The 22,311-nt window shown below is 35.9% G+C and overlaps 3 protein-coding genes across 9 annotated transcripts; 2 read left to right on the top strand and 1 right to left on the bottom strand.

The window, feature by feature from the left end:
• Window positions 1-294: 294 nt before the first annotated feature.
• APC6 (anaphase promoting complex 6) lies at window positions 295-7,736 on the bottom strand. 2 transcript variants are annotated; one of them, XM_078320969.1, is made up of 16 exons: window positions 7,370-7,736; window positions 7,124-7,258; window positions 6,941-7,014; window positions 6,810-6,849; window positions 6,678-6,723; window positions 6,404-6,483; window positions 5,688-5,869; window positions 5,294-5,419; window positions 4,934-5,008; window positions 2,680-2,805; window positions 2,314-2,383; window positions 2,122-2,204; window positions 1,832-1,945; window positions 1,431-1,530; window positions 1,269-1,304; window positions 295-610 (listed from the first exon to the last, which is right to left on the bottom strand). In XM_078320969.1, exons 1-16 carry the CDS (start codon window positions 7,613-7,615, stop codon window positions 518-520), a joined length of 1,626 nt encoding a protein of 541 aa, XP_078177095.1. In that variant the 5' UTR covers window positions 7,616-7,736; the 3' UTR covers window positions 295-517. The 2 variants fall into 2 exon arrangements, with proteins under 2 accessions (XP_078177095.1, XP_078177104.1); XM_078320978.1 differs by lacking the exons at window positions 6,941-7,014; window positions 7,370-7,736.
• A 2,733-nt stretch (window positions 7,737-10,469) lies between these two features.
• LOC144571601 (transmembrane 9 superfamily member 2-like) lies at window positions 10,470-15,117 on the top strand. Of its 2 annotated transcripts, XM_078320959.1 has the most exons (9): window positions 10,477-10,563; window positions 10,595-10,724; window positions 11,118-11,158; window positions 11,589-11,865; window positions 12,418-12,726; window positions 13,110-13,247; window positions 13,695-13,851; window positions 13,941-14,425; window positions 14,603-15,117. In XM_078320959.1, coding segments are annotated over exons 1-9 (1,758 nt in total). In that variant the 5' UTR covers window positions 10,477-10,562; the 3' UTR covers window positions 14,823-15,117. The 2 variants fall into 2 exon arrangements, with proteins under 2 accessions (XP_078177078.1, XP_078177085.1); XM_078320952.1 differs by having other exon boundaries at window positions 10,470-10,724.
• A 1,490-nt stretch (window positions 15,118-16,607) lies between these two features.
• On the top strand, window positions 16,608-20,410 carry LOC144571571 (uncharacterized). 5 transcript variants are annotated; one of them, XM_078320937.1, is made up of 8 exons: window positions 16,608-16,698; window positions 17,296-17,324; window positions 17,361-17,466; window positions 17,837-17,939; window positions 18,537-18,647; window positions 18,804-18,878; window positions 18,991-19,104; window positions 19,216-20,410. In XM_078320937.1, exons 1-8 carry the CDS (start codon window positions 16,609-16,611, stop codon window positions 20,193-20,195), a joined length of 1,608 nt encoding a protein of 535 aa, XP_078177063.1. In that variant the 5' UTR covers window position 16,608; the 3' UTR covers window positions 20,196-20,410. The 5 variants fall into 5 exon arrangements, with proteins under 5 accessions (XP_078177063.1, XP_078177054.1, XP_078177045.1 ...); XM_078320928.1 differs by having other exon boundaries at window positions 17,296-17,328; window positions 17,359-17,466; XM_078320919.1 differs by having other exon boundaries at window positions 17,296-17,466; window positions 19,222-20,410.
• Window positions 20,411-22,311: the final 1,901 nt, after the last annotated feature.

The raw sequence follows: 22,311 nt of genomic DNA, 5'->3' as shown, positions 1-22,311 counted from the left end.
GATTGACGTACAATGACAAGAATGCCCTTTCCTGGTCAACTCTTAATTCTCTCAGCAGGTTTTGATTCGCTGACGTGGCGCATCTTTTCATTTAGATGTCTGTATCAATTTACATTTTTTTATTTCCTTTTAATTGGCTTTCTTTCCATTTACAATTCTTTATCGAGGCATTTCCAGAGCGGCAGAGCCTGGTTGTATTAAAGATTTAAAATAGTTTGGCAAAAAGAATAAATAAATTAATAAAACATAGAATGCAATGATCGCATGATTTTCAGTGCCAAATCAAGAGAACTGTTAAATAAATTGTCAAATATTTATTAAATACTATTAATACCTAACAATAATTTCAAAAAGGATTGAATAAATAATCAGCTCCTAAGCGGAAAAAAAAAATGAAAAAGAAGACTAGGGGAGCGCTAAACATGTCGACATGTTACACATAAATAATTTGAAGTACACAACGAAACTGAGTTGGTTCATCACAGGTGTCTCCATAAGATCATATATATGCAAGATATCATAAGAAATCTTTCCTAGTCTGAGCGTCGTCCTCAATTGCAAGGTTAAGCATATCTGTGCAGAACTGATCGTCTGGTTTCAACCACAAGGCCTAGACAGAAAGACAGAAAAGAGAAGCTGTTAACTAACGTTAATATACAAATATTGCATTGTATTTCAGTACTTCCAGTACATGCATGCTCTCTATTACCCCCAAAAGGGAATCTTTTACAATTAGTGAATTCAGATCATTCTTTTAAATTTTGCACGAATCTCAAAGCCAAATAATACTGCCCCCCTGTGCTAGCCCGAATCCCAAAGCGGCTGAGATTTAATCTCAAACCGTAAAGTGAGGGAAATTGTCTACAGTACTGTAGAAGATACGGATCCGATAACACACCTCAATAATGCCCCAACTTAATTAGTCTGTATCAACTAATTAGTTTGATGTTTGCATGTTAAGCAAAACCCAAGGCCAAAACTATCTAACTACCAAGTGGTTTGACTGCAATCTCATCTAATTCTAAGGGAAATTAATGGCACAGATAAGCAAGCTCCTATAGGTTGGTTTTCACTTTTTAGCACTCAACCAAAAAAAAGAGCACCAAAGAATATATGCTATACATATCAAACTAGTAACCACCGAATACAAACTAGTACGGGTCTTTTATCAACTAGTAATAGTGAGGTAACAATATCCCCAAACCATACACAGGCATTGCTTGTATTACTGATAATAAAAGCTGTCCTAAATTATGTTTTGCTTTTACCTGGTGATAATATGTTATTGCTTCATCATACTTATCCTACAATGCAATAATTAAAGCCAGTTAGAAAACAAATACCAACAAAACTTAGGAAATTTTGCAAGTTGCACCTAAAATCAGAAGAGAGGAGAGATGGGGAAGACAGAGGGGGAGAGAGGGCGTTACCGTAAGGTGGTAGGTATATGCAAGACCGGCAAATGCACTTAAACTTCGAGTTGAGAGAGCAAGGGCCTTTTCATAATATATAATTGCTTTATGGTATTTCCTGTTAATGAGCTCAATTGAGCAGATATTTAGTACTTAAAACTAAAAATAATGAATACAAAATTCAAGTTGTTGAGCCTCCTGACTCCTGAGACTTCTTTTTCTTATTTATTTTTCCTCTAAATTATTATTTTAATATTTCTACATTGCTTACAAAATTTTGTCAAGAATGTCACTGCCTGAGCTGGTGAAATCTACCAGTCTTTACCATACTCATACTTATGTAAGTACAAATAGCCACTGTTGCAACAATAATATATATTTTCTTAAAAAGCATGTCAAATCTTTCAAGGAAGACTTACTTGAGTTTTCTCAAAGAATGTGCGAGATTGACAAGTGTAGGTTCCCATAGCTCGCTTAGAGGAAATGCAAGATTATCTAGTGCCAACTCAAGCCATTCTGCTGCTTTTTCATAACTGAAAATTAATCAAATGCAGCATTGTTGTTGTCAGCATCATTGCCCTAATAATATGGCGTGAGTAGTTTATTCATGCATTTTTTTATTATTTATGAGTGATGCAGCCAATAAACCCAGTTTTACTAAGCTGCTATGCTAAGTATGAATATACAAAGAAGGAAATACTTGTCTTACTCCTTCATGTGGTATGCAACGACTCCTAGTTCATTGTACACAAGTGGATCATAAGGACACTTTTTTTTCGCCTCCAAAAGATACTGCACACACCCAACAAATAAGGTATCAATCAGTAATGAGACATTTTTCGTCAGAGGTTCAACCATCCCCAGCCGTTTAAACCCCTTCAAAGGAAAAATGAAAGGCTACCTGTTCAGCTAGTTTAAAGTTCCGAGTTCTCATGGATTCCATTCCAATATACAACATTGGTAAATGACATCTGATATAAGCAATAATGTAAAATTAGAAAGAATTAATAATATAAAGTATATATAAAAAGTTAGTTAGGCTATTGTAAAAAAGTTACAAACATTTGTCCGTGCTAATGCTATGGATCCATAACTCTATTTTCAAAGTTCAAACAGTTGATTGGAACCATTAAACATACATGATCTTCATATGATGCTTAATTGAGGTTTTAAGCAGGTAGGGTAGGGGAGGACAACTTTTTATGATGCTTAGTCTTTTGAATGAATGAACAGGTTATATAACATAACATAACATAACAATGGTTACCCAGGAAAGAGACGAGCTGTGGTACGGTAAGCCGTCAGGGCATGATCATTCTCCTGTTGTGCGGCATAAGTGTTACAAGTCGCTATCCATGCTGGAGCATATGTCCCCTCTATACTTGTTGCCTTGCTAAAAATTTGTCACAATAATAAAAATTAGTCAGGATACGGTAACTGCTATACTAAAAATAAAACAATACAAGTTAGTTAGTCAAAATGCATTATGTAATATAAATTCACTTAAACAGCCTTGACCCTTTTTAAAAGAAGATACACTGCCATTGGACATGTGTATCCTTCTTCCCCTTTTGTTGTCCATTTATTTTAAAAATGCCCAAACTACCCTTTTATGCTGTTTATCACTCTCTTCATACCAAGGAAACATAGAAATAAATTAATTTTTTCAAATAATATTATGAGAGGAAGTTGGTCATTACCACTTTCCATGTTTCAAATCGTACATGACTTTATTAAGTTTCTTTTTTTCCTATTCCCAGAGTTATATGTCATGGTTCAATGCCTTTTGAGGAGCATATATGAAATTTTCCAGTCAGACACCACAGCAGCTCTAATTCCAGATTTTGTAGTAATGGTGACAAGCTAATATGTTACCTGTTTCACTAGTTGTGCAAAAAAATCTACGACAAACCCTAAAAAGCTCTCTCAAAAAGAAAAGCTGGAGACTCAATCATAATTGCAAATGCTCCATTGCAACTAACGCCACATTCTTTGAGTTAATTGACAAATAATTTCTGAATATATGAAAACAGGTATTTGACTTAAATGAGGAGGGTTCAAATGCACCCAAATTTTTGTGCCCAAATGCACCCTATCTTTTTTCTCCGTTTTCAAAGTCCGAATAGTCAATCCGAACCGTTAGATGCGATCTATATATTAAGATGTGCTTGGAGACCAAATTTTACATTTTTTGGAATTTTTTTACTATTTATTAAGCCACTTTGAAAATCGCTGATCCAATGGTCCAGAAAATGTAAAATCAGCGATTTTCAAAGTGGCTTAATAAATAGTAAAAAAATTCCAAAAAATCACATCTTAATATATAAATCGCATCTAACGGTTCGGATTGACTATTTGGACTTTGAAAACGGAGAAAAAGGATTTGAAAGATGGGTGCATTTGGGTGCACAAAAATTTGGATGCATTTGAACCCTCCTCGTCTTAAATTGCCTTTCATATTCATAATATCAAAAGCACGATCTTGGTTTATATGAACTATGTATCAAAAAAAAAAAAATTAGTTTGGATGAATCCCTTGTACGAGGGGGGAACTGAAAATGAAACCTGTCCACGTTTAGCAGATTGTTATATTCTTTAACATCAAATTTACCTAATACATGGGTATCACTGTCACAAGCTCAGCTTAATTTGGGGACAGGAGAAGAAAAGAATAGAAATTGGGGCGAATTGAAAGAGGGAGCGGCACTGACTGGTGGGACCGAAGTTCCAATTAGACAAGTAGCCGTTGGAGATTTAACATATATGGTGAAAGGGTCCCAGGTTGTCAGTACTGGAGAGAACCAATTAATGAAGTAAACACGGAAGATTGGAAAAGGAGGCAAAGAGTTGGTTACAAGGTGTCAGCGCAGTTATACTAAGCGCTCCTGAGGTGTCAACACACGATCCAATAGGGTAATCGGGTGAATAAAATTGTGATCCGTTTGTTAGAATAGTATCGCCTATATAAAGGCTTTTTACCGAATTGGATTTTAGGAAATTTGTTATCAATTTTGTATGGACTTATTTCCCTTCTGGTGCTTGTCACCATTGTTGCTCTTCTGAGCTCATTTGCAATTAATACAAATTGTTTGATTTTATTACAAATTCAATCTCTATTCTTCAAATAAGCTCAAGAGTGTTACAATCACTGTTATCAGAAAAGAAAATTTCTGAAAGAATGTTGGTGTTACCACTGATATCTGAAACTTCAGAGAAGATGTTCTTAATCAATATTAAGAAAAAATTATCCCTTCAGTACCACACATTTCTTCCAGAATAGAGTAGAAGAGAAAGGATTATTAGAATGTTTGGGAGTCACAATGCAATTTTAATAGATGTAATTAGATAATGGATAGAGGGTAGTTTTGTATTACAAGATCGATGAACTTTGATTTTCTTATGGGAGAAAGAGTAGGAATAAGATATTTAGGAACTTTTGTTCGCCTCCCTCTCTCCTCATAATACTTAGCCGTTAAAGAATTGAAGTTTCATTTTTCAAACCCAGATAACAAAGAACTCACCTGAAATGCTGTCTCGCTTGAGAATACTTTTTTATACAGTAGTAGTAGCAACCAACAGCAAACCATGATACAGCCCTGCAATTTTTCAATAAGAAAATTTAATTTTTCTACGTCTAGCGTGAAACTGAGAATTTCCAAATGGTGAACGGCAACTATTTGATACCTATAGTAGGTTAGGTTGATCATATGCACAGTTTAGTTAAAGGCCTAAGTGGATTCATCAGAAATTTGAGGCTGTACACCATTATAAAAGGTAACAAGTTCCTCTGATTCTGTAACCAATTAACCAAGCATGTAACAAACAAAACTCATATTTCTCAAAATATTATACTTTTAAGAAAAATGAACACACATACTTACTTGTTAGGATAATTTTTGACTAGGCTGTCAGCCATCACATAAATGTCATTTGGTCGATTAAGTTCTACTGAAGCCACCAGATAATACAACACACATTTTAGATGGAAAGCATCTTTTTCAAGTATCCTGAGTATAAATATTTTGAAGCAAATTAAAAAAAGGTATAATATCATTTACAGAAAACAAATAGCCTATACATAACATACAGAAGCAGTAATAATAGGCAAGTAAAGAAGTGTATTGTATCTGCAAAATTGGCAGTAATAATAGGCACAAACAATAACAGTGTTCTATTTTGAATATTCAAAGTATTTCTTCAAGGCTTTTTGCACGTTATAGATAACTTCATTTAAATAAAAACAGCAAAATCGTACGTAAGAATTCAACAACTTACGCTGATGTGAGGTCAAAACATTTTTGGTACTCGCCACACTGGTAGTAATATTCGGCTTTACAAGCCATAAGATCTGCGTTGTATTTTGGACTTTTATTCGAAGAAGAATTTGAAAAGGAAACACCGCTTGTTCCTTCCTCTAGGTCTCTAAATTTGGCCTCCAAAACACTTGACTTTTCATGCTAAAAAATAATGAGAATAAAAATTGATCAAAATATCACACAGTAAATGTGAGAAGGATTTTCATTTGACCTCCCAAGAAGATTAACAAACCATGTATATAAAAATATCCCTGACAACCTACAAGACAGGAAACATATGCCAATTGTAACTCATTTCATATTTTCTCTTGTGTAGGGGCACAGAATATTCACATGTTTACCAGAATTAGATCAAACACTTTCACTTTTGAAGTGGAATACGAGAAAAGTTATCCAACTGAGCCTGTTGGGTTTTGAAAATCTTTGTCAAAGAACAGAGTTAATAATTCAGAAAAAAAATGCACATCAGGTTCTGTACTGGTACCAGACTCCATAGTCCATACCAGCTCAGTAGCAGACTCATGGGCATTGTTCTTTCTTCTGTTTTGTCTAAAAGGTAATCTCAACATTTAGCTCGGTTCTACAAATATGCAGTTTATCCAGGCCCAATTGGTGTAATTAGGATGTTGTGAAGAACTTCAATACAAGGAGACAAATTAAAAAATCAAAAGTTACCTTACTTATCATACACGAGTAGTGAGCATATAACCATTGATCTTCTTTCCTAAAATTTAGGGAAGATAATAATCTTTTCTCTGTACAGAAGAAAAAATTAAAGGAAAAACAAAGTATTGCTTCAATTTTATTTGTTGTTAGAAATCAAGAATGAAATTAATATTTGCTATGAGAAACATCAGGAAATAATTAAATTATTAAAATAATAATGGTTAATACTCGAGGAAATCGGGCATTACCGCATTACTAGGAAATCTGGGAAGTTAGGGAATACCTTCTTCGCAAGTGAGCATGTAGTTGTCAACCAAGCATTCCATCGCCTGAACCATATTTCAGCAGAGTAAAAGAAGAATGAGAACATACTCATTATCTATTCATTAAATTTTAATACTGTGTTGTGGCTCACCTCATAACACATAGGATCTGCTTTGACAGCCGCTTTGAACCTTAATCATACAGACAAACATGCATCAGTCAATTTCTATTTGTTTTTGACCATCCAAAATTGAAAAACAATAAAAAGATAGACAAAGTAACCATTGTTTGGCTATGTCACGATTGTCTAGTGCTTGATATGCCTTTGCTCGAAGAAGACATATAGCTGATAATATCTGATATATATATATATAAGAAATGACAAAACACGAGTAAATCATAATAAGATAAATCAGTTTTCTTTCTTAGGAACAGAAATAAAGAAAGATAATTTATTGTTGGTACATTAATTTCATGATCATCAGATTGTTTATCCAAGTTCATCATGTTGGTATCCTTTTGTGAAATTACGTTGCCATCGTCATCGACTTTAGCTTCACCGAGCATTGTGAGACAATCATGCCATTCCTTCAACTCCTCCTTTTCCAGATTTAAAAAAGCTATGTTAAGAGGAGGTAATTAAGTAAAAAAAAAAAAGAGAGAGAGAAAAAAAAAGGAGGTAAATAGGTAATAAGTAATGAATGAAATTACAAGGCATTTGGCAGCTAGGCATCTGAATCGAGGGTCCCTCAAGAGAGGAGGAGAAGAGGTGAGGAGATGCAGTGCACGGCGGTGGTGACCAGCCAATAAAAGAGCCTGAGCCTCCATGTAGATATCCAAGGGATCTGCTGTGGCTAACGCCACGCGGCCAGCGTAGAACGTAGCCGACGCATACTCATGCCTCCCAATGCAGTCTCTCACAATCGCTCGCAACCTCTCCACCTCCTCTTCTCTCATTTGTTATTATGGGGCTAATAATATTGCTCTCTTTCTTTTGGTTTGTTCAATTGCGAAAAGCGCGCTAAGACGAAGAATTGAAGATGGGTTCTTGTTTTGGGGTTGTAGCATCGGCTAGGCCTAGGGTTTATGTTTATGTTACGTTATGTTATTCGACTGCTGTCGACTGTCCTGTCGATTCAAATCTTGATTCGGCCCGAGGCCGGGGCCCGGAAACGAGTAAGCGTACCATTAAAATGAAATGCTCTGGTGCTTAATTTTTGCCATGTATTGTTCATCATCATCTCATTCCTCTCTCCTCCTCCTCCTCCTCCTCCTGCTTTTAAACTTCTTTTTCTGACTTTCACACTGACTGTTCTTCTTAAATGAATTTGTCCCAGTTTAATTAATTTAGTTCTTAGTTTAGTTTGATTCAGTGCTTCTCAGCTACACATTTCTCTAAACAGTGACTGTCCTAGTTCGATTAATTCAGTTCTCGATCCGGTTTGATCCAATGTCTTCTCGATTGTGCTTTGATTTAGTATGCCAGAAGAAACATGACAAATAAAGGAAACAATTATTAGGCTTCTATAATTTCAATCAAGCAAGGATTAACAAATTTGTATCCACGGGATGCACATGTTTTTTATTTGTTTTTACAGTTGAAGGCTTTCAAAGATACTTGTTGTCTAATATCATGTAACAGCTGCTTGTAGCTTTTTAAATCAATGCAAATGCTTACGGGTTTTCAACCAACAAAAAAATAAATGTATTGTTCGTCTTGAATATTTTAGTGTTCAGTCCAAGTATTTTATTATTCAATTTAAATATTTTACGTTCAATTTAATTTTCTTAGTACATAATTCGCATACTTTATTATTTAATTTCAGTATTCAGTATGCATGCTATATTATTCGCTATATATGTTTTCACTGAAGCTTCACCTGAAGTTCACCGAGGTCATGTTTGATTGTGGAGTAAGGGGTGGATTAAACTCCTTACTCCACACTTAATTTACAAAATAAAGAGTAAAATTGATGGAGTAAGTGGGAGTAAAATTTGAATTAATCTGGTTTAGCTTACTCTATCAAGAGAAGTAGTTTAGCTTACTCCACCAAACATGATTAACTTAATCCACCTTAACTTGGAGTAAGCAATTTACTCCGGATTAAAGTTACTCCACAACCAAACATGAACCGAAGGATTACCGGATAGGGATGGATCCATATCCTCTCAGGTACCTGACTCAACACAATTGAATTGGACGGCTTAGATTTAATTTCAGCCGGTATCTGTTTGGAATGGTGTAGGGGATAGTATTATTTATGCTTTGAAATTTGTATCGGCTGTCCGATTCAATTGTACTCAGTCAGATAACCCGAGAGGATGTGAATTCAATAGGGATGCAAACAGATACATATACAGATCGAATATTAGATGGTGCCATCTACTCGTGCACTTGTCTTACCTTCTATTTCCATTTCAAAACCTCTTTAACTGTGTCTCTCCCATTCCCCCATACGCTTCAACACCAACATAGGCTTCCACTCGTGAGTCAAGCATTGCTGGAACTCGTGATTTTTGTAATAATTTAATTTCAGCCGGTATCTGTTTGGAGTGTTGTAGGGGACAGTATTATTTATGCTTTGAAATTTGTATCGAGTTAAAAATTCTAATTTCAGGCTGTCCGATTCAATCGTACTCAGTAGATAACCCGTGAGGATGTGAATTCAATAGAAATACAAACAGATACATATACAGATCGAATATTAGATGGTGCCATCTACTCGTGCACTTGTCTTACCTTCTATTTCCATTCCAAAACCTCTTTAACTGTCTCCCCCATTCCCCCATACGCTTCAACACCAACATAGGCTTCCACTCGTGAGTCGAGCATTGCTGGAACTCGTGATTTTTGTAATAATTTAATTTTTCCAGTGGATTCTTTTTGTCAGTAATTTTGTTATTGTATCATTTTTTTTCTTTTTTTAGTTAATTTAATTTAAGATACATGATTAAAATTATTAAAAAAACGAGGATGGCTAAGTACCTCCTTTCATAATTATCTGAATTAAACATTGATCACTCGTGATTTTTTTTTTATTTAACGATACAATTAGATAATGTTTGTTGTTGTCACTGTCCTTTTGAAGTACAAATTAAATATTGTAGTTTTATTTATATTTGTTTTTGATGGATAGATAATATTTTGATAGGATAAAAATTTAGAAAAATTAAAATGTTGGTATGATATTGATAAAAATCGCAGTGCAAATGACGATGGGATGGGTAGCTAAATTTGGTACAAGTATGCGTACACATACAGGGGGTGAAATTAAGTCATTGTTTTTTTTTTTTTTTATGATGGGGGTTGGGAGGGAGAGCACTAAAACAAGATGTTTGAATGCCAAAAAGGTTCGTGAATTTGAGTGCTCTGCCATTCCCATTGATTCTAATCAATCATTTACAGAACTTCCTTTTATAATATTGTTAAGTAGGCTGAAGACATCAACTTAAACTTAAAAAAAAGAAGATAATATCATGATTAGAATGATGAAAGAAAGAGAAGAAGCACTTGTTATCATATAACAATAAATGATAGATAAGTCATAACCCACCGACCTAACCTAACAATTTAGGGAACCCATCTCATTCTCATCTCGTGCTTAATGCCATCCTACCAAACGTCTCACTCCTCTCCAGTCCATCGAAAACCGGAGACATGAGATCTTCACTCGAGATCTCTTCTTTGTACCTGACAAGTGGACGCGGTGCAAGATTGAACTGCAAACACGATTCCACTGACAATGGGACTCATTAAACAATGGTCCACAGTTCCAAATGTACCCGAATCTTACCTTAAATCTCTTCCATCCCGAGGGAAGTACCCTTTTCCTCTCGTCAACGCAACGAAGGGAGAATTTTATAAAGAGAAAGAGAGAGGGGGTTTAGTCAGAGAGAGAGAGAGAGAGATGGGCTGTCGAGTAATAAAGTCGACAATGTCGGTGGTGCTTCTTCTTCTCTGTCTCGGCGTCACTGGAGTTCACTCCGGTGCCAGCGATCACCGGTACAAGCCTGATGAGACGGTCCCCTTGTATGCTAACAAAGTTGGCCCTTTCCATAACCCTAGGTCAGAATGCGGATTCTGATTTCTTATCTTACAAGCCATCTGATGATGAAATGCATCTATCCTGTTAAAGTACAGGCCAATTGATTGAGGCTGTGCCTGTGCGGTTTTAATCTGCTAAAGCATCAGAAAACATCTTCACTAATTAAGTCTTGATCTTCCCCTGAAAAAACTTCATCAACAAGAAATCCTTGAAAAAGAAAAGTTGAACAAAAGTTGTCAGTTTGAGATCTAGGTGGTTTATCTGGTATGTGCAGTACTGCCTGGTGAAGTGTCATTGTGAGAACCATTTGAGTTGTGCCAGAAATTTGAATAGTTTCTCATTGCAAAATATATATTCTTTGATTTTGCTTATAATTCTCAATTATCTTACTTATCAAACTTCCTTTGTTTCAGTGAGACGTACCGGTACTTTGATCTTCCATTCTGCACTCCAGGTCATTATTCCCATTCCTTTTGATTCAAGAACAGTTCATCATTCAACGTTTTGTGCATGGTTTTAATATATGCTTGCATAATTTCTGAACTTACTTTTTGAAACAACAAATATAGCATACAAAAGAAAATCTGCAGCTCACCATGTAGTTGAAAGTCGAAACATTGTACTTAACTGGCACAGATTGGATGGTTCATCACTTAATACCATTGGCTTCTAAATAACTCAATTGTTTAAAAGATATGAAAGAGGAAAATGAACCTACAGATTTAAGCAACAGTTTATTTAGAGCTGACCTTGCAATAAGAAAGAAAAAAAGAAAAAGAAAAAAGGAAATCAACATGTCGTTGTTATTACCAACATTACATCTTTATGAAGTACATTGTTTTCTAGGTTATCAATTATTTTTAAAATTTAACTACCGTGAATAGAGCATGTGAAGGAGAAACGAGAAGCACTGGGAGAAGTGTTAAATGGGGACCGGTTGGTTGAGGCGCCGTACAAGCTTGAATTTCGTGTAGACCACGAGTCAAAATCAGTGTGCAGGAAGAAGCTGTCAAAAGAAGATGTTGCTAAGTTTAGAGATGCTGTTGAGAAAGATTACTATATCCAGATGTACTTTGATGACCTCCCTCTATGGGGCTTCATTGGGAAGGCTGATAAGGAGGGAAAGAGTGACCCCAGCGAGTACAAATATTTCCTTTACAGGTGCAGTATTGTATATGTGCAATAATGATACTAGCTTTTAGGGATGAGAATAGGATGCCTGCCTCTAATTGGCCATCACATCTTCACCTGGATTGAAATCTGTCTCGTTAGCAAAAACTTAACCAAGACTTGCTACAATACATACTATTGTTTGCTACTTTTCGTTGTGATATCAGATTCCTCAAAAAATGGTGATAGATTTCCTATAATTCTATCAGTTTTTCTACAACTTGGTTCTTATCTGTGGCAATCCTGAATCAACCGCTATCAGTTTTCTCAAAAGTAATGTCTAATTCTGGAATTAAGCTCGTTTCCCAATGCAAGTTTTACAATGCGGAACCACTTTCAATTAGATTTCATATATTTCAGCCCACCTAACATTAATCTAAGAAAAAGGATGATCAAAGTCACCTTCATTTAATCTGCATTTGTTGTGCATTAAATTACAAGCAAATACTAGGAAATTTCGAACTTGTTCTTAAAATCAAGCATGCTGATCTATGTTGCACTAAATATTATTTTTATTGGTGGTCTGCATTAATGAATTGACAGGCATATCCACTTTGAGGTCCTGTATAACAATGACCGGGTAATAGAGATCAACGTGCAGACAGATCCGGCTGCAGTGGTCGATGTCACAGAAGATCGTGAAGTGGAAGTGGAGTTCTTATACTCGACCAAGTGGAAGGAGACTGTGATCCCTTTCGAGCAGCGCATGGAGAAGTATTCCAAGTCGTCATCTCTGCCACACCATTTGGAAGTTCATTGGTTTTCTATAATCAACTCTTGTGTGACAGTCCTGTTGCTCACTGGCTTCTTAGCCACCATTCTCATGCGCGTGCTTAAGAACGATTTCATCAAGTATGTTCATTTTTTTTTCTTTTTAAAATATCAAACAGGCTCCAAGTTTCTCCCCGAGAATTAATTATGCAATATCTCTTCTTAAAGCAACCCTCCTTTGATCTCACCAATGGAGATTGCAAGTAGTTTGTTTTTCCTTTTGACAGCATCAATTGTTGCTGAACATGTTAGGAATTCTTATGCATTCCCATAGTGAGGAATTGTATGTATTTTTATACTTTATATGGAAGGAAAAGTATGGGAGGAGGGGTTGTTTAATATGGCTATAAGACCATTTGTTCTTGTAGGTGTATATGATAAATTGATAAGTTTAAATTTGTAGGTTAGTTATCCATAAATCATTGTCCAAGAGCATCCATTTTATTTTTTTAATAATTTAAAAGGTATGAGCATGATGAGGAGTCGGCTGAGGACCAAGAAGAATCTGGGTGGAAGTACATACATGGTGATGTGTTCCGCTTCCCTAAACACAAGTCACTGTTTGCTGCTTGCCTTGGAACTGGCACTCAGCTCTTTGCTTTGTAAGTAATTTTACTGTTTAACCCCTTCATGTTTCTTTCTTCTTAGATTGCGTTTCCTTAAGGTTGTTATGTATCAAACAGGTAAATTTAACCAATAATAAAATAATCAGCCATGTACCTGGAGTGGCCAGACTGTAGGCACCATTGATTGTTTACTGATTGCAATTAATGCAGTTTAGCCTAGGCTAGGCCACTGATTGAAAGTGGGTAAGTCAGTGCTCAATTTGGTGCCGGCACTATGCTACCCTCTACAAACCATAGTTTTCTGCAGTCCTTGTGGTTATTATTACGACATCTTTAATTTGATAGTTTTTTTTTTTGGCATCCTACTGTACCACACCAGAGAATGAGATTATTATGCATCATGGTACTTGTACCATTGCCTTTACTGTTGCTTCAGCTTTAATTCTTGTTTTTCACAAATAAATTTCTGTAAAAAAATTGTAGGACAATCTTCATATTTATTCTGGCTCTTGTGGGTGTTTTCTACCCATACAACAGAGGAGCCCTTTTTACTGCACTGGTTGTCATTTATGCCCTCACCTCTGGCATTGCTGGCTACACTGCTACTTCTTTCTATTTGCAACTTGAGGGGACCAACTGGGTGGGTACATCTATCTTTTTTCTTTTCTTTTGGGCTTACCAAATTAAGTTTTTCTTGATTTCTTAGATGATACTTTTTAATTATTTCAGGTGAGGAACCTCCTCCTAACAGGATGTCTATTCTGTGGACCGCTATTCCTGACATTTTGCTTCCTTAACACTGTGGCAATTGTCTACAGTGCGACTGCTGCACTCCCCTTTGGCACAATCCTTGTCATCCTCCTTATTTGGACACTTGTCACCTTCCCATTGCTAGTCCTAGGTGGAGTGGCTGGCAAGAACAGCAAGGCCGACTTCCAGGCCCCCTGCCGTACCACTAAGTACCCACGTGAGGTTCCACCCATGCCTTGGTACCGGCACAGCATACCACAAATGGCCATGGCTGGATTCCTCCCCTTCAGTGCTATATATATCGAGCTGTATTACATATTTGCAAGCGTGTGGGGGCACAGGATTTATACCATTTACAGTATCCTGTTTATTGTCTTTATCATCTTACTGATCGTCACCGCTTTTATTACCGTGGCTTTGACGTACTTCCAACTTGCAGCTGAGGATCATGAGTGGTGGTGGAGGTACGCTTATTATATACTTATTTTCTACTAAAATATTTAATGTTTTTCCTCAAGTTAATTGTCATTTATGTCGTTTCATATGGCGTCCCTATATAAAACATTGGAAATAATTTCATCTGCTAATTTTATTAGAATTTGGTCCATAATGTTATGTTCTTAATGTGTCAAAAACTGTAGGGCTTATCTGTGTGGTGGTTCAACTGGGATCTTTGTGTATGGGTACTGTTTGTACTACTACCATGCTCGATCTGACATGTCAGGTTTCATGCAAACCTCATTCTTCTTTGGCTACATGGCATGTATCTGCTATGCCTTCTTTCTCTTGCTTGGTATGGTTGGTTTCCGTTCCTCTCTCCTCTTTGTTCGCCACATCTACAAGTCTATCAAGTGTGAATAGAGAGAGAAACTAGACTCAGATATCATTGCAAAATTTTGTCGAAGTCACAGGGGTAGCAAAGAAATGTTCAGATTTTAGTGTAGGATTCTATTATATAAATACATATATATATATGAGAAGACCTTGCAAGGCCTATAAAGTTAGTTTTTTTAAATGTTTAATTTTAAGTTCTTGTCATAAATTTCAGGTTCATTCAATTATTAAGTTCCGTTTTTACTATGTATTTTTCTTGGAACACTAATGTAACATTTTGTACTGGTAAAATACAATGTGAAGCAAACTTTAATTTTTTAAAGGTTTCTCTCATGCAGTAAGGAATGAAAATTTCTGAAAGTGCATTGAATGTTTGGTGGATATTAATGTCAACATTGTCATTTTTAAACTTGTTTAAGGGTACACAATGGACAAAGCAAAGGATCCGCCAGAAGCATACAGACTTTTGTTCAGTTTATATATACATTTTCCAAAATATACCATTTCAGGAAAAAGTAATTCGCAGTGCCATCGGTAGCGGTACATGGAAGTTTTTCAGTAGGGTTCCTTTCTATTTCGTTCTCTTGACAACTAGTTGGTATTACTTAATTGAATGGAAAGCATTATTATTTATTACTAGAGGATAAAGGAATTTCAGTAGCTCCTCGTTACAAAATGATTCATGTGAAAATCACTATTCAGCAACAATTGATTCATGTGAAAATCACTGGCCATCTAAAATTCTAAAGCCATTTCGTTGTTTGCCCAGTGAACAGCTTCAGTTTATATGCCCATTGGTCCAACCTTACTAAGTTAAATAAATAAAAAAGACCTAGTGTAAATAATAAATAAATAAAATATTAATTAAACATAAGAGGATACAAGTTACGGGACATTCACTATTATGGTGTTTTCACACTATTTTATTACTATTTTATTCAGAATAAAGTTAAAAGTGTGATGTGCTTATTAAGAGGAGTTGATAAGTACAACTCTAAAAGACTATCAGATTGTTTTCAAACGATAAATTTAAACTGTTGAAATTCATCTATTTCATAAGTAATCGGATATACATGCATGCATTTGCACAAAGAATGAGAGAGAACGAAGCAGAAAGAAAGTTGCAAATCCAGTTCTCTCCTCTCCCTTCCCCTCCCCATCACTTCCTTTACCCCAAAGGCTAGAAGGAATTCATATCACCCCAGGTACTTGACTCAAGCAAATTACAAACGGATGGCCCAGATTAATCCCAGCAGGGCCTATCTAGTACATCTTTAGTGTAACCATAATTCAATTCTTGTAGTACATTTTATCGGACTTCAACAGAAAACATTTTTTTTCGGATTTATGTTCTTAAAGCAATTCGGACGGTAAAAGAACTTTCAGATTCAAATTAGAGTCATATGAACGTTTTATGTTTTTTAATAAAATGATAAAATATGTATTTTATAAGTTTAGAATCTGCTTTCATATAAAAGACAACTATGAAAGTTTTTTTAAAATTTTTGAATTCATTTAGTATAAAGTTAAGCGATAAAAATAATAAACATATTATAAATTGTTTTATTTATTATTTTTTTATCATATTTTTAACCGCTTAATCTTGTAATAAAATAAATTCGAAACTTTTAAAATTTTACATGTACGTACAACTCATAAAATAAACAGATTCAACAATTTTATTGTTCCAAAAACAATTCAATAAATTTTTGATGTGTGCTCATCAAACCTGACCTACATTTTAGCCGCCCCTGATCAACTGTGTATATATATATATGTAATGTATGTAATTTATATACTTGTTGAAATTAAGATGCCCATCGTTGTCTTTCTTATTCTTATTTCGATCATCATCTTAGACGCAATCCACGAATACTTAATTATTCTTGCCACGATCTTGTCGGTAATTTTTCTTTCTTTTAACAATTACTTTCTTTCTCTACTTCTCTATCCTTTGATTTTCTTTTTCCCGATTGTTCACAAAATCATGATTTTACTGATTCTTTGTTTCGATTTTCATCTTTGACATGATTTTCGAAAAAACAAGTTGTTTTTCTTTGCTTTGCATTAAGCACTATAGTTATCTAGGAATTGCAAATTATAAAGAACTATTCTTCAGTAGTTCTGTCTCTCTTTTTCTTGGTCCAGGGGCCAAAACCCTTTTCGTATCTGACTAGATTGCATAGATTTCACCTATTTCAAGATCCCGTCTTTTTTTCTTCTTCTCTTTTACACTTTTCGTTTACAGTTGTTAATTCATCCTTTATTGGTCATCACCTCTTTTTGTTGGTTTGCTTTTCCATGCCTTGTTCAACCTTTTAGTTTGTTCCAATCAATGTTGAGCCCAGAATCTGTCTGTTGAAAAGCTTGGTCAAGTTTGACATCTGATTAATTTTTATAGTCAAAATTAGTGAGTGTTGTGTTAATTGAGCTTCCTTTCATATGTAATTAATTTGATATTGTTCCGGTTATATGTAATTAATTAATCTTGACTTGGCAGATAATATTACCCCCACCAGTACCAGTACCAGTATCAGTACCAGTACCAGTACCAGTACCAGTACCGCCAGTTCATACAAGGTCAAGTATGCCAGAACCTGATCCTGATCCTGGCTGCTCACCACCACTCAATTTGCCACCGTATCAGACACTACCCAACCCGGAATCAACTGTGTGTTTTCTTTACTGTTAAATTGTCTTATTTTAGGTTCATTTAACAGAATACTTTTATTATTCACGTCAGATTTATTTGTTACCTTAATTATGTGTTTTGTTATATGCAATCTAACTAAACCAATATGTAATATAATAAAAGACCGGTACTGTGTCCTAGAAGCACATACCCCTCAGCTAAGCTATTGTACCATGATCAATAAAATACCAGTACCACCTGTTCTCTATCTAAATTTCATTTTGCATTTGGACTTTCTGATCGTGTACATTTAAATTGTCCGTTTCTATTATAATTAATTATGTATCAGTGATCTTGCAAGCCATATTGAGGTTTCTTTTTCCTTTAAATTTTGTGTTCTCCTCCATAGTTACAAACAGTTCCAAAGAAAATTCCCATTTTAACTGATCTGGTGACCTCACACACTACCAATGTACCTCACGGAACCATTCGACCAATTGCTGCTGTACCTGGTACACTTGGTCTTCTTTTTTCTGCTATATTTTGCTAGCTAGGCTAGCATTTTTCTGTAGTTTTATCTGCAAAATTGATAGGAATTCAAGGACTTGAGTGCTTAGTGTTACTCTGAACCTACATTTATCTCCGTACCAGTAAAGATTATGTGATCCTTTCATTTCAAATTTTTTCATTTTATGTTCCCATTTTCTGGGATTATCCTTGATGCTTATGTTGCAAGTACCAGTTCTGCTCGCATTGATTGGGTATTTTATAGTTTTCTTGATGAAAGTGTGAACATAACCAAATTTATAGTACTTGCAACATCCTGTTCCAAGTCATTTATAGTGGGTAATAACTGTGATTATTTATAGTACGAGTACATGCCGTTGCACAAAAGTAGAATTCCTTTTTGGTCTTTATAAATTAAGCCATTGCTTATCCCAGTTTAGTAATGGGACCTGACATCTCTTCATAACAGAAGTACTTCAAAGTAGTCTTAGACTCTTAGTACCATAACCTTTGTGCCTTTACCAGTTATAATGCTGTAAGGAGCAAATTAAGCTAATACCTCGTCACTGATTGCATCTAACACAAAACCTCTCATCTTGCAGAAAACCGGAACCCATTGGGTTTATACAGTCTGGATCAACCGCAACAGTGCTCTGCCACAACTGAGTCTGATGATTGTACCAGCGTGGGAGTGATTTCACACATTGGTACAGGTATGTTGAGGCTAGATCTGTCTTTGTAATACACTGTAGTATATTGAGCTAATAACATGTTCTATTCAATTCCTTTTTTTTATTTTTTTATTTTTATAGGATTGTGTTTTCTGATGAATTACCCAAAAGTTAGTTAACCTTCTTCTCTTCTTCTAGGCACCGCTGAAAACCTAGGTTTGTCCAGGATTGAGTATGACAGTGGCAGTGAGACATACTTTGATGCAGATACTGGTACTGTCTTCGTTTCCTTAATCGTTTCTTTTTTCTTACTCATGGAATCATGGTGTTTGCTAGCAAAATGATAATTTAACATGTTACTTATCTGGTTCCATTATTTTTTTAGGTACTCCTGGAAAATTGGTTTTCGACAGGCTTGATGCTGACAGCAATGCAGAGATCTATTTTGACATGGACACTGGTACAAATGCTGATAGTCAGATTCCTCTGGATGTTGTAGGTATGACGTGCCATTTGCTTTAATGCTGTTCTTTCATTGTAGTCTATGTTATGTAGTACTAGTATTATTCCCTTTATAATTCTAGCTAATGAGCTTCTTTCTTGCTCTCAGTTCTAGAGTTGATGTCAGACCTCCAAGGAGCTGATTTAGATACCAGGAAGGCAGCAGCAAGCACTCTCAAATGCATATCCCTAACTCCTGATACTGTACAGCTTATTGCAACATCTTGTCTTCGGCCGCTAGTTGACCTCATTTTCTCTGGGGATGATGCAGCAATATCTTTGGCTGCTAGGATTCTCAGAGACATCTCATTGCAACTGCCGGAGAAACACCGACAGTTGATGGCTGATGCTAGGGTTATCCCAGCCATGGTTGAGATTCTCTCGTTTTGCAGCATACCACGCTGTCAACAGTATGCGGTTCAGACCTTGCGTAACCTCACCAAAGGCACTCGCATCAGTGATGCTATGCGTAGACTTGTAGTCGTTGAGGGAGGCTTTAAAAGGCTGATTCGATCCCTGAGTGGGCCTGGGTCATATGAAGTTGAGGCTGAGGCGCTTTGCTATATTGCCCCTGCCACTCCTGTCTCTCTCCTCCTTTCGCAGGGCATTATACCTCTCATGGTTCATGTACTGAGGCATGAATCGTCAGCTGCTCGACAGGTTATTGCGGCCACAATTCCCAGTTTGCCTAGATCAAATCGTCTTCAAGCAGCTTTTGGGAAATCAGGTGCCATACACCTTCTTACTAACATGTTGGATGAGGATTTGACAGCATCCCATGAGGCTGCTGCTAGGGCCCTGTGCTGTCTGTTGCGGTGCAATAAGAACCTCGACATAGTAAGAAAGGACCCAGCTTGCATTGCTGGTTTGGTGAGGATGCTGAGGTCAGATACGGTGAGGACATGTTTGGTGCCGGCCATTGCTTGCCTTCTGTACCTCGTCCCAATCTGGAGATGCCGAGAAGAGATGCTAGCACAGGGTGTGATAAAGGCGCTCAAGGATTTAAAGATACAGGTTCCAGGGGCTTGGAAGCTGATACAGAGACTCGAGGGCGGCACTTGGATGGAAAAAGTGTTATGTCTTGCATAGTTTTTTTTTTTGGTCGTCATAATTATCATTATCATGTTATTTTAATCATCATAATTAAAACTTTTGTTAGTATCATATATTCATATAGTTATCATTTTTGTTCCCCAAGTGTTTATACATAGGTTCTACAAAGTCATTTTTCTGTTAATTTCTTTGGTAAATAATTTCTGTTATGTAAACCGTATATAATATACACTTGTCTATCATTATTGGCAGTGGATCCCTTCTTTTATGATTGTTAATGATTATTTATAGTACTAGTCAAGTGTCCGTGTCTTGCAATGGGAAAATAAGATTTTTAGTTATCAAATATTTATTCTTTTTTTAAATGTGATTAATGATTTTTTAATTTATTAAAGATCTCATACAGCCATTCTCGTAGAAGGTAGAACAATTTGATTAAAATAGAATAGTTGTAATTCATCTTAACATTTTTGAAAATTAGAATATAATTACATAGTTACTGGTACAATTATTACCTGGAACTAAAATATAGGAAAAGATTGAAAAGAATGAAAAGAATTACTGGTACAATTATTATTACTTGTATTCTTTGCAAAAAAAAGGTACCCCAATATTAACCAGTGCATATTCACACATTAATTTTATTTGTTAAGAACTTAAGATAGATCATGCTAATAACCAAACAATACAAGTATGAAGATCATGAAAGTAACAAAATTAAATCGAACATGATAAAATGATGTAATATCTGGACAAAACTGCTAGCACATTAGTAAATAGTAAAACATAAATTCTTTCATAATAGAGGGATGGTTACATAGCTTCCAAATGGCTGATGTTGCCATTTAAACCTCCAAAACATGAAAAACAAACAGAAAATTGATAAAAAGTAACAACAATTCATACTACCTAAAACATCTTAAGACTCGAAACAAAAACGCGTACTTGGCTACGACTTCTGTTGCCTGTCATGATGGTTACTTCTTCTGACCTATCATCAGTTACCGCTTCCACCAGCGTCTTGCAATCCGACACATAACTTGCACCTGATCTGCACTGGAAAAAAGAAACAGAGATAAACAATCACCGTACCAGTATGTACAGTATTTTGTTTCATACACAATTTCATATTGCTCAAAAGTTATGAATACAAACTTAAAACACTAAAAACTATGGCTTAATTTTTTATTCAAAAAAATATTATGGTTTAATTTGAAACAAGACTGTCAAAGAGTAAAAACGAAAATTCGCTGTTTTTTTCTGAAACATCGATTTTCTGATAAGGTGAAACGCAGTTCCACAGTGCCAGGGGTGAAACGCACCTCCGAACTGTTAAATTATAAACTTAATACAATTATGTATGGCCATTTGTACAAAGTCAATTCGAAATTTTCAAAATTTTGCTTAATTCATGATTCTAAAATTAATAGTACATTTTTAGTAGGGATGTAAACGGATCTGGATTATCGGATGGATATGATAATATCTAGAAAAGCTAAACGGATTGGATATCCGAATATATCGAGTCCACATTGTCTGCATTAACTCAAAAGAGCATCTTTTAAGTTAATAGATATCGGCTGTCCGATTGTAAACATAGTTCATTTGGCTTCCGCCTAAAACATAGGGTTTTTAATATTAGTGTGGATTTAATTCACACGAATCTTAAAGCTGATTGAACAATTCAGATGTATTAACTCAAAAGCAAAATGACAATCCATATGTATTAACTCAAAATATAAGTTAATGCAGAGGGTACAAATTTGAATATATCTGTGTCCAGACCCGGACTGAAACCCTCGACTCCCGCTTAGTGTTTGGTAAATGCCCCCGGGGGCCCAACCCGGACCGTGCCCGTGCCACGGGTATGCACGGGTACACGAGCACGGGTATTAAACGGGCCTGACCCGATTTTTTGGAAAAATACCCGTGAGAAACCCGGACCCCCGTACCCGTGACGCCCGTGAACCCGTGCGTTCGTGCCCGTGGCAGAATTTTTTTTTTTATTTATTTATTTATTTTTATTTTTACTTTTGCTCTAAAATTCAAAATTTAAACTCAAATCCCCCCCGCGCCCACCCCCCCCCCCCCCCCCCATTCCCCCCATGCTCCACAGCCCCACTTTCTACCTGAACCCCTACCCGTTTTTTTT

Source organism: Carex rostrata, chromosome 2 (genome assembly GCF_964058835.1).
Source record: "Carex rostrata chromosome 2, lpCarRost1.2, whole genome shotgun sequence".
In the NCBI taxonomy this organism is placed as follows: Eukaryota; Viridiplantae; Streptophyta; class Magnoliopsida; order Poales; family Cyperaceae; genus Carex; species Carex rostrata.
Note: the sequence above shows the minus strand (reverse complement) of the source record. Positions and strands in the feature narration are given on the sequence as shown.

Coding starts and splice junctions, on each gene's coding strand:
- LOC144571571 (XM_078320913.1), top strand. CDS start 16,609: ATGCCCATCGTTGTCTTTCTTATTCTTATTTCGATCATCATCTTAGAC. Junction 16,699..17,295: donor TTCTTGCCACGATCTTGTCG/GTAATTTTTCTT, acceptor TTGACTTGGCAG/ATAATATTACCCCCACCAGT. Junction 19,105..19,215: donor GATTCCTCTGGATGTTGTAG/GTATGACGTGCC, acceptor TCTTGCTCTCAG/TTCTAGAGTTGATGTCAGAC.
- LOC144571601 (XM_078320952.1), top strand. CDS start 10,567: ATGGGCTGTCGAGTAATAAAGTCGACAATGTCGGTGGTGCTTCTTCTT. Junction 11,866..12,417: donor TACAAATATTTCCTTTACAG/GTGCAGTATTGT, acceptor ATGAATTGACAG/GCATATCCACTTTGAGGTCC. Junction 14,426..14,602: donor GATCATGAGTGGTGGTGGAG/GTACGCTTATTA, acceptor CAAAAACTGTAG/GGCTTATCTGTGTGGTGGTT.
- APC6 (XM_078320969.1), bottom strand. CDS start 7,615: ATGAGAGAAGAGGAGGTGGAGAGGTTGCGAGCGATTGTGAGAGACTGC. Junction 2,205..2,313: donor ACTTTAAACTAGCTGAACAG/GTAGCCTTTCAT, acceptor GGGTGTGTGCAG/TATCTTTTGGAGGCGAAAAA. Junction 1,305..1,430: donor CATATACCTACCACCTTACG/GTAACGCCCTCT, acceptor ATTGCATTGTAG/GATAAGTATGATGAAGCAAT.